At 48.2% G+C, this 12,055-nt stretch overlaps 1 protein-coding gene across 2 annotated transcripts in view; it reads right to left on the reverse strand.

Annotated features, from left to right (window-relative positions):
- The window catches only part of gabbr1b (gamma-aminobutyric acid (GABA) B receptor, 1b), a gene marked incomplete at both ends in the record, with an annotated part of 65,448 nt that overhangs the window by 2,307 nt on the left and 51,086 nt on the right, over positions 1–12,055 (reverse strand). For both annotated transcript variants that reach the window (XM_080527821.1, XM_080527822.1), the window contains 6 exons: positions 1,786–1,913; positions 2,545–2,638; positions 2,893–3,000; positions 4,903–5,019; positions 5,232–5,364; positions 6,934–7,084. In XM_080527821.1, the coding sequence (XP_080383947.1) occupies positions 1,786–1,913; positions 2,545–2,638; positions 2,893–3,000; positions 4,903–5,019; positions 5,232–5,364; positions 6,934–7,084 (731 nt within the window). The remainder of the gene's footprint in view (positions 1–1,785; positions 1,914–2,544; positions 2,639–2,892; positions 3,001–4,902; positions 5,020–5,231; positions 5,365–6,933; positions 7,085–12,055) is intronic.

A 12,055-nucleotide genomic window follows, 5' to 3' on the forward strand; every position in this document is an offset into this window, starting at 1 on the left:
GAGAGAGAGAGAGAGAGAGGGAGGAAAGGGCTGCATGCGTAGCATTAAAGGCATGCACATGTTCCCCCATTGCCAATTTGCAATTCTCTCCCTCAGCTTAAGTTTAAATTGGATTCAATGCATAATGGATAATCCTAGAAGATGAATTAAAATACAATGCTGTAAACGGGGAAACAGGAAATCGCCCATATTGAGGACAACGTCGATTAAAATCTGGTGTCGGCTGATGGGTAAATTCAGATTTTAGAACTAATATCAGACCCCGTACCTAAGTCTTCCAAATTGGCATGCAGACTTCTTGGCTATTTGTCAAGTGAAATTGGGATACATTGAAATGGCCTCTTTCTTTCAGATACATTTAGCATCTTATAACTCACTTCTTTATCCCACCACCACAGGGCATAAAGGTCTAACCAATTATAGAAATAGAGACATGAGAGTTCTTTGAAGATCACTTGAGGGAAAATGTCGAGAGGAATTCAAACTGGTCAGGACTGAATCCTCGAAAGGCCTCATCGTACGCACGCTATAGCTCCTCTGGAGTGGAGAGAGAGTGTGGGGGAGTGTGTGTGTGTATGTGTGCGAGCTCGTGCGTGCGTGTGTGTGTGTGTGCGCGTGCGTGCGTGTGTGCGTGCATGTGTGTGTGTGTATGCGTGCATGCGTGCGTGCGTGTGCCTGCGTGCGCGCGTCCTGACATGTGATTTTTATTCCTCTAGATGAAGAGCGGGCCCTCAGTACAACCTCAGAGCCTCTGTGTTGTTCACTGCTCTCTCTGTTCTTTCTGGGCCAACACGTTCAGATGGCGGACGAGTCCCACACCGCCATGAGCTCATTTAGGACAGCTCCCATGCTGAACGCTCCGCTCGCTAGTTTCCTCCCTCATTAACGGTGTGAACCAGCGCCTGAGGTGAGCGGTGCCACTGAGGACAGAGGGCCGCAGAACAGAGGGCCTCCACGCCAGAGGCTCTGGTCCAGAGCATGGCACAAAGGAGGAGAGGGGAGAGAGGGTGAAGGGGGTGCGGGGGGAGGGGGGTGGGGCAGGTTACACACACAAGTGAGAGATCCAAAGTGAAAGACCTAGTCTGCACACTAACACACAGCCCCGGAGAGGGGCAAATGACTGACAAACAGATTAGCGGACACAGACAGAGAAACAGACACACACACACACACACACACACACACACACACACACACAGACACACACACACACACACACACACACACACACACACACACACACAGAGATACACACACAAACAGACACAGACACAGACACAGACACACACACTGGCACACACACACAGACACACAGACACACAGACACACACCCACACCCACACACACACACACCCACACACCCCCACACACACATTCACACACACACACACACACACACACACACACACACACACACACAAACAAGCTTCCACTGCTGTCAGGACTGCAGAGTCATTACCTATCTTCCACTGTAGACCGGCAAATGGAAAAAATCTCTTCAGGCTACATCTTGATTGTCCCTCCGAGACCTCTTCACCCACCACTGCCCCTCTGTACAGTTCCTCTACTTTTAATAACAAATCAATAAACACTTCTTCAAGCATTGTGACTGCCACTGGCACCTGGTCCTAGCATAGATTTTTGATTATGATGACTATGATGAACAGATAATTCACTTACTTTAATCAAATGTACTTTGCGACTTGTAAGTTGCTTTGGATCAATTAAAACACACACACACACACACACACACAGAGCAGACAGGAAGCTGACAGACAGACTCACTGAGACATTGTAGATGGCCATGCCCACAGCACGGTGGTCATTGATCTTCTCAGTAGATATAGACTTGGTCTCGTAAGCCAGGAAAATCCCCAGGAGCAGCAGTAAGCCCTTGTAGCCATACACCACCCCTAGCCAGGAGAGACAGGACAGGAGGAATGAGAAAGGGTTTTTAACATAGTACAGTGCAAGTCTGCTGTTTAAGAAAAAAGACTGAGAAATTGTCTGTTTATTTTGTCTTCACTTTCTCATTGTTATTACCTGTGTATACTTGATTATGATTTTCGGATTATGATTTTTGCTATGGCAACGCAAACGTATTTTTTCATGCCAATAAAGCCAATTGAATTGCATTGAATCGAATTGACAGACAGATACTATAAACCAATAGAAACAAACAGGTTCATACAATATTACACCAGTGAGGAATGACAAGAGAGGAGAAATGAGAGTTGCTTTAAGACATCAACAGCAGCTACAGTAGAGGTTTAGTATAGTACAGTAGTACAGTAGAGGTTTAGTACAGGACAGTAGTACAGTAGAGGTTTAGTACAGGACAGTAGTACAGTCAAGGTTTAGTACAGGACAGTAGTACAGTAGAGGTTTAGTACAGGACAGTAGTACAGTAGAGGTTTAGTACAGGACAGTAGTACAGTAGAGGTTTAGTACAGGACAGTAGTACAGTCGAGGTTTAGTACAGGACAGTAGTACAGTCGAGGTTTCTAGATAGAGATTGATAGACAGAGATAGTCAACTCCTCACCAAGCCAGGTGTTCATCTTCTCTGAGCTGCAGTGTTCCAGCAGCGGTTGGATCAGAACATCCAGGTCTCCTTTCGGGGCCTCCCTGGTAAACTTCTACTCACACAGGCAGAAGAAGAAACGGTTGTCAAGGCTACACGGCACTGCAGCTCCAAATATCCAGCAAACAGATTTGATCGATGACACGATAAACACACTACTGTATTCACCACAACATTCCATCATCCTATGTATCTTTTTTTTCTTCTTTTATGTTATTTTTTCTTTTTAATCACATGTTATTTCATCCGACCGGTCGATGCATCTCTCATCTAAACAAATGCCAGAGACAGGTGAGAGATTAATCATACCTCCACTGTGATGTGTAAGGGGTCCACAATCTGCCAGATCATAAGAGACAGGATGTCGATGACCAACAACACCCCCACAGTGGCGTAGAGTTTCCACGGCTCCAGGTGCTGTTGGCATAGAGGACATCTGGTCACCTCAGCGCACACGCATGCACACGCACACACACACACACACACACACACACACACACCACAAACACCAGACACGCACGCACGCAGGCACACGCACGCACGCACGCACGCACCACACACACACACACACACACACACACACACACACACACACACAAACACACACACACACACACACGCACACACACACACACACACACACACACACACACACACACCACACAGGCCATCATGAAAAGGTCCTAAACCCCTTTTGATTGTGTGAGGGAGGGATTTATGATGCCATAAATAGACTCCTGCCTGAGCTTGAAGAGAAAACAATGATCCCTTACTAAAAGGCCAATTCAATCTGCCCCAAAACCCCCCCAAAAAAGACAAAAGACTCCATATCGAAATCACGAGCGGCGCTCCATGATATAATCAATAGAAAATATATTCTTTCTTTTATGTCGTTTATCTAAAGAAAAAAGAAAAACCCCTCATAGACACCGATACCATAAATCTGTTATTGATTTGGGTGTGTTTTTCCCCTAAGGGCTAGGTGTTTTGTCGAGGTAATCGACGTATAGGTGGCAGAAAGATACAGGTGATTTTGCGCTCCCTTCCAGTGATGGAAGGTGATGATCTGCGCTGTTTAACATGATCACTACAGCTACTGTAGGTGGCAACCGCTGGAATGCTTGCCACCTTTGCAGATCAGAACGCTCTGTAAATCTATGCAACTTGGCGAGCCGAGCATGAAGGATCAAATACCCAGAAATACATTTTGCACACTTACTAGGCACTTTAAAATAGAATCCATCGGTCCCACATATATCCATTTATCCCTTTACAAAGCACAACATTTCTTCCATCTGAAAGCCTCTCAAAAGAATCATCTTACAATGCCAAAAAGGCACCGACACGTCGTCGGGTAAGTACAGCATCACACCGGCGAGGGGAAAATCAATCAACACGCGATGATGTTAGGCATCAATCGGTGGCCGTGCTCGGTGGAACATCTAAATTTTTTAATGGTAGAGCCGCTCTCCTGTCTTCAGAGAGGGGAGGTGGGCGGCGGGGGGGGGACGGGAGAGGAGAGAGAAAGAGAAAGAGGGCTTCTCTCTGGTCTGGGTGAGGTACAGCTGGTAACAGTCGGTAAAGGCATTAAGTGTCTCAAAGTGAACTCAATCAGTTTTTGACATGGCTCTCGCTAATATAATCCCCCCATTAAAGCTCTCTCCTGCTGGGACATTCATACATATTCAGTAATGGGCTTTATCTCCCCAGCCCGGAGGATCCCTGTTCTCTTTAGCCTCCCAGCTGGAGCAGCAGCGCTAAGACGTGATGTCTCACACGTACTCTTAAACGGGAGGGTAATGAATTAGCAGCAGAGAGAGAGCGTGGGGTGGGGGGGGGGCAGGAGGGACATGGGGGGGGGGGAGAAAACGGAGGTCTGAGGAGGGGGCGTGGGGGGGGGAGGGTGGAATAGTAGACTCCACTGATTGAGGGAGGCCCTCACCGACGGGACCGATCGAAGGGTTCATCGGTCGGGCTACGTGACAAATAGACCGTCCGCCCACACTCAAGGGCGACCGAGATGGCCAGCTATATATTTCTCTACGGGCTGACTACAGAACTGGGAGAGAGAGAGAGCGAGAGAGAGAGAGGCAGAGAGAGAGAGACAGATGAGTAAATGGGAAACGATAATGCTAGATTGGGGAATACATCATTTCAGTGGAAGTAGGATGCCCTTGAGGGGGATGATGATAAAGGGGAAGTGTAGCCCGTTACAGAGAGGAGCCGGGAGCCCCGCTAATAGGTAAGCACCCGGAAGGCCTTCCGGCTCCACTGCCTCCCAAGTCGCTCTGTTTTTACGTTTATTTCAATTCACTCTACCTTCCTCTTGTCCTTCTTCTCATCCTTCTTGGTGAACACCGTGTGGACCCACCAGATCTTAGTGAACATGCTGCCATAAGCCAGGCTGAAGCCCAGGCCGAGGAGCCACAGACGGAACTAGCCGGAAAAAAGGAAAAAATAACGGTTGATATTTCCACACATTCGTCCAGCATACAGTAGTTATGAAAGTACAATTCCACGAAGAAGCCGTGTTCTCATGTTTTTCATCATGACCCTGGCTATCCGCCTCCTCCTCCCAGAGTTCTACAGTAAAAATGCCCTGACTCAATCCCCCACAATGCTCGGTTGGATGGCTGTCCGTTCTGTACCTGGCAGACGACAGGGAACTGTTTCCTGTGAACGTGGAGCCCATCGATGCCCAGGGGAAACACGGCAGCCAGGGCCATCATGCACCCCACTGCAGTCATGTTATTGAGGTAGGGCTGGGAGTTCTGGATGTACCTATCACACACACACACACACACACACACACACACATATGCACACGTATACACACACACACACACACACACACACACACACCACACAAATGCTGTTAACACCTTGAGCTCAAAATCACACATCAAACGCGCACACACACACACACACACACACACAGACACACACACACAAATGGGTATTTCTGGCTTTCAGACTCTCTCTCTCCCTCTACACACACACAGACACAAATGGTTCCTGTCAGTCAACCCCCTTTATCTGTGAGGCGTTTGCAGGCAGCATAGGATGTCACAGGGTGCTGGATATTAGGTGTCTGTCAGGAATGCAAACTAAGTCTCACATTTATCTGTCTGACTCACATGCCAAGATCTGAATATACTTGTAATAGCACACTGAATAACTTGATATACAGCACGTGTCAAGAACTGTGAAAATGTAAATATGTGAGAATGTTTTGATGGGTAATGGCCCAATCCCATTTCCCTTTTTTACCCCCAACCCTCGTTTCGGAGCCACGGCTTGCCCCTCGGAAGGGAGTCACAAGGGGTAGTGGTTGAAAATCTTCCCTTATGAAATGGGACAACTCTTCAAGATCCTGATACGTCATCAGTAGTATCATAGAAAAGCATGGACGCTCGCGATTCGTTCACAATTTCAGTTTCACGCTATCAATCGATCAAACAAGTCATAAAATAAAAAAGGAACAGTGCTTCATTATCAGGCCATGACAGAATAGCGGTGTTCTGTAGGCTAGCAACCCTTGCTCATATCCTGCCAGTCTGCAACTTTCGGCCGTCATATGCCATCAAAGGGGGGAAATGTGACATGGAAATGTGTCAAAATGCGGAACTGTCATGCACAAATCAGCCTTGAAACATGTAACGTTAGATAGCTAAAATTAGACACAGAGCTACTGGCTAGACACAGGCATAAAAGCACATTTTTTGTTATGCTTGTTATAAAGAAAAGGTCTATAATACATTGAAACGACATTAAACTAATATAATATGAATATGATGGTTATCATAATTTTTTACATCTTTATTAATGAAGAAAATAATTACATGTGTGGAGGTCTCACGCTGCTTATTCATGTTTTCACTATCGTGAATATGATTCGCAAGGCATTCTGGGATTTCACAAGACGGAGTGTTGTGGCGCTCTTCAGAGTCTGGTCCTTCAAAATCTCAGTTTGCTGGGTTATGTAGCCCTACCACTTGGCCCTACCCCTACATGAAAACAAGAATTGGGACACCCCTACCCTGCATGTGAATGCGCGAAAAACAGAGGGGTAGGGCTAGAATCGAGGGCCAAGGGGTGAAATGGGATTGGGCCTTAGTAGAAATAAATTATCAATTGTATACTTCACACACACACACACATGCTGCATGCATGCATGCACACACACACACACACACACACACACACACACACTGAAACACACACTGAAACACACACGCACGCACTGAAACACACACACGCGCGCACTGAAACACATACACACGCACGCATGCACGCACACGCACACGCACACGCACACAAGACACACCCGTATATACTGTATGATCCTACCTGACATTGCTGTTGTAGATGTTGAAAGTGAGACACACTATGCCCAATAGGATCCCCAGCCCAGCAAACACCGACACAGAGACAAAGAGCTTCTGAGAGAGGAAGCGAAACTCCTCGATGACCACCGTCTGATCGGCTGGGGGTCCCGGGCCTGGGTAGAGACAGAACAAGAAAGAAGAGAGCGTGAGACAGGGAAAGGAAGGAAGGAAGAGGGGGGGGGGAGAGAGAGAGAGAGAGAGAGAGAGAGAGAGAGAGAGAGAGAGAGAGAGACAAAGAGACGGAAGATGCAGAGAGAGAGAGATGGTGGTGCGGTGTCGAGAGAGAGAAAAGGTCATTGCTTAATTAGGCAGAAGACTACTCTGACCATGGCTATACAGTGGAGTCCACCCCCCTCCCCCTACCCTCCCCCTCCCCTTCCCCCTCCGACTCCCCATTCATTAAGCATGGCCGCAATGTCAGGGACGAAATGCCAGAACGCTCCATCGCCAGGGTTCACTCTGCGTTCATATCAGGAGAGAAAACATGCAGGGGTGGCACACACAAACACTAGCCCAGATTAGAAGTGACACGGGACCCCGGCCCGGAGAACCCCCAGGCTCCTCTATGGCGACGGAGGGATGAAAGACAGGAGGAAGAAAGAGAGAGAGAGAGAGAGAGAGAGAGAGAGAGAGAGAGAGAGAGAGAGAGAGAGAGAGAGAGAGAGAGAGAAAGAGAGATATGCTAACAGGGAGAGAGGAAAGACAGGGAGATGAAGGAGACAGAGAGAGAGAGAGAGAGAGAGAGAGAGAGAGAGAGAGAGAGAGAGAGAGAGAGAGAAAGAGAGATATGCTAACAGGGAGAGAGGAAAGACAGGGAGATGAAGGAGACAGAGAGAGAGAGAGAGAGAGAGAGAAAGAACCAAGACAGGTCAAACAGACCAAGTAGAGAGAAAGAAAAAGAGAGAGAGAGAGAGAGAGAGAGAGAGAGAGAGAGAGAGAGAGAGAGAAAGAGAGAGTACTGTAATAGCAGTGACTCAGCTCTGCTAGAGGTGGAAACTGTGTACCGTACTTCATTGTTGTGGTGTCTAGTCTTCTTTCTGTATCTGAGAACATCAGGCACAGCAGGAGAGAGATCCTATCAGTCTGCCTCTCCCCTGCCAGTGCTAAAACCTTGGCCCTCCGACTCTCAGGCAATGATTGAGCCATCTGATAGTATTACAGGGCAGCTCGCTAGCGAGCCATAGCATCCGCAGCTCAGCTGCCAGTCCCATATATATGGATAAGCATACGCGACCTGGCACACAGCACTGGAATACAGCTTAACGTTGTACAGTTATTTTCAGTGTGACATTGCGTCTAGGGACATTGCACTAGGGACAGTACTAGGGACAGTACTAGGAACAGTACTAGGAACAGTACTAGGAACAGTACTAGGAACAGTACTAGGAACAGTACTAGGGACAGTACTAGGAACAGTACTAGGGACAGTACTAGGAACAGCACTAGGGACAGTACTAGGGACAGTACTAGGAACAGTACTAGGAACAGTACTAGGAACAGTACTAGGGACAGTACTAGGAACAGTACTAGGAACAGTACTAGGGACAGTACTAGGAACAGCACTAGGAACAGTACTAGGGACAGTACTAGGGACAGTACTAGGAACAGTACTAGGAACAGTACTAGGGACAGTACTAGGAACAGTACTAGGAACAGTACTAGGGACAGTACTAGGAACAGTACTAGGGACAGTACTAGGAACAGTACTAGGAACAGTACTAGGAACAGTACTAGGGACAGTACTAGGAACAGTACTAGGAACAGTACTAGGAACAGTACTAGGAACAGTACTAGGGACAGTACTAGGAACAGTACTAGGAACAGTACTAGGAATAATAGTACTAGGGACAGTGGTAACAATAGCCTGCAGCTGTGGTGCTCAGATCTCCAGGAGGAGCAGCTTGGTTTGAGTGAGATGTTAATGCGAGCATGTTGCCATGGAGTTCTAAGGTCTAAATAGTAACAGTATCCTCCTCCCAGTATAGCGTGTTGCTATGGAGCTTTAGACTCTGATCTGTGCTGTAGGTTTGTATGGAGCCCGAGCTCTTTGTGGTTTGGTGGAAAAGCTGATATGTACTAAGAGCGCTGCTTTTGGTTTGATGTAGTTGGAGTTGAGTTGGAACTAAGCCTGGCCATTCATGTCACTGTCGATTGTATTACAATAGACGTGAATCAAAGGGGAGCTGAGCTCTCATCCTATCCAACAAGGATTTGTGCGTGCGTGCGTGTGTGTGTGTGGTGTGTAAATGCACTCCTTTTGGTGTTTATCGGCTTGTGTTTAAGTGTGTGTGAGAGTGCGTGTGTGTGTGTGTGTGTGTGTAAATGCACTCCTTTTGGTGTTTATCAGCTTGTGTTTAAGTGTGTGTGAGAGTGTGTGTGTGTGTGTGTGTGTACAGTGTGTGTGTTGTAGTGTCCTTTGGGCCAGTGTGTTCTCACTCTCTAATACCTCTCTCTCTCCCCGCGCCCTTGATGGTAGAATCGGGACAGTGTGTTACCATGGCGACCGGGCTCCATAATGGTTGCCACGGCGATAGGAGAGGGAAGCAGCGATGCAGTGGTTGTCAGGGCGACCGATAGAACGAGAGGGAGGAGAGAGGAGAGGAGAGAGAGTGTGAAGAAATACAGCCAAATAAAAAGAAAATAAGTCATTGAGAGCATGGGAGGGAAACAGAGCCTCAGGGAGAGAGAGAATAATAAGAAGAAAAATAATAAGAAGAAGAAGAAGAAGAGGAAGAAGAAGAAGAAGAAGAGGAAGAAGAAGAAGAAGAAGAATTTGGGTAAATGAGAGAGAGAGGCCGCACACTGTAGGTGTCCGGATGTCAGGAGGTCGCTGCACCTGAAGAGACACTGTCACTGTGGACTCACACCTACACCCTGTAGCCCTCTTCCCCACTGCCTCTGGCCTGGTTCTAAGACAGGGGAGGAGCCCTATAACATTCCCTGAGAGAGAGAGGGGGGGGGGGGGGGGGAGAGAGAGAGAGAGAGAGAGAGAGAGAGAGAGAGAGAGAGAGAGAGAGGGAGAGAGAGAGGCAGAGAGAGAGGGAGAGAGAGAGAGGCAGAGAAAGAGATGGAGAGAGGGAGAGAGAGAGAGAGGGAGAGGAAGAGAGAGAGGCAGAGAGAGAGAGAAAGAGGCAGAGAGAGAGAGAGGCAGAGAAAGAGATGGAGAGAGGGAGAGAGAGAGAGAGGGAGAGGAAGAGAGAGAGGCAGAGGGCAAGCAAAATGAAGCTCCTGCACCGGGCCGGTTGTCGGTCAACACGTGGCGACCAATCTGGAACAAAGTCACACTCTCCTTCAAGGGGCCTTATTCTGTCACGTCACCACCGCCCGGGTTATTTTTAGATCGCTTCCCCAAGACCGCTGGCTGGGGTGGCAGGCAGGCGGCAGCGGCATGGACTCCTGGAGGGAGACGCCGGGACCGCCTGGAGACCGAGGCGGGACGGGGCGGGGGGAGAGGGGAGAGGGAGAGGGAGGGATGAAGGACAGGTTTGATCCGTCTGTGACGCGCCACACACGCACGACGGCGAAGATAGCCAGGGTCCTTGGGCCCTGACGGGTCTGACAGGTCTACCGCCACTCACGCAGATGCCGTGTGAGCGCACACACACACGCACGGACGCACACACACACACATTCCACCAAGCACCTCCACCTAGGTGGCATGACCCTACGTTTAACCATCCGTGACACCCAGGGGGCATCTGTCTACACTGCCCCCAGACTCCTGTCTCCTGGGGGTTTCTCAGGGCCTGCTAACCTTGATATCTGTCTGGGACATTATGCAAACCAAAACACTTAACATACAGAGACTCGGACAACGGGCCTCAGGCTGGGTCTAGGGGCATCCAACCCCCCCAAAAATGTACTATTGTATCTCATTTCCATAATTTTACACTTCCATTTTTTCTTCCCCAAAATGGCCCAGAACAATGTCAACCTCTCACTAGGGACAAGAGGAGGAGGACGTTTGGGGAAATGACAGTCCTCCAGACCTTGAGTCATCGTTTCTGAGACGATAGCAAACATTATGCAGACGCTGTTGGTTGTTGGTGTAGCAGGTTTGGGGTTGGGGGGGGGGGGGTTGGGGGGGAGTCTAGGGGACGGAGTTTTGACCTTGTCGGAATTCTGCACCGTTCACTAAAGGCTGGGGCAGATAGGCGCCCATGTGTGTTAATGTTACAGACTGAGCTGTCTTATCAGCTCACTATTCATAGGCTGTTGTTATGCACAGTAATGGAAATGTAATTAATTTACAGACGGGTGTACCCTGAAGGGGGGGGTGGCGGGGGATCCAAGGGTAAACTGAATGCTGATATTACAGTTCAGTAAATTGCCACCACCAACAAGTTGACTCCCAGGATCTAGTTTCCTGTGGGTTCCCCCCCACCCCCCTCCTTTTCCACCACTGGTTATGCATTAGAATGTTATCACACACACAGACACAGGCGCGCACGCACACGCGCGCGCACAAACACACACACACACACACACACACACACACACACACACACACACACTCTAAGACCAGCATAGCATATTGTAGGTTACTAGTTAGTACAGAATAAGGAATATTCGGCAGACGAGGACACACACTCCTTGTCGTTTAACAACTCCCCTCCCCAGAGCTTTGAAATAGCAGCTCCGTACAGTTGCCATGGAGCTACGATAATCTGTTCAGCGGAATGTATATTTTAATAACCAATTAATTAAAAAGGTAAATAATGATCGGAAAAAAAACGCAGAGAAGAACAAAATACTCATTACCGCTGGTTCATTGAGTCATTCAGCATTTTTGTTTCCGACAAATTTCCGACACTAGCAACCTCCACAGTAGAATGCACACAAACACATCTCCAGTCATTAACTAAGCACTGTTAAATCTGCATCTATTCAAGGTTCACGGAGGCAGAACCAACACCGCTTTTCACAAGGCTGCCCGTGCTGATTAGACCAACACCGTTCCTCAAAGTCAAGGTCACGGAAGACGAAATCCGCTAACTACCGCAACCAAGATTGCTTTCTCTTGTTTTCTCCCTGTCGTCGCCATGGACCGGTCATCATGTTTAATTAGTGAGCGAAATGAATTT

This window comes from Nansenia antarctica (genome assembly GCF_963989245.1).
Source record: "Nansenia antarctica genome assembly, chromosome: 3".
Classification (NCBI taxonomy): domain Eukaryota; kingdom Metazoa; phylum Chordata; class Actinopteri; order Argentiniformes; family Microstomatidae; genus Nansenia; species Nansenia antarctica.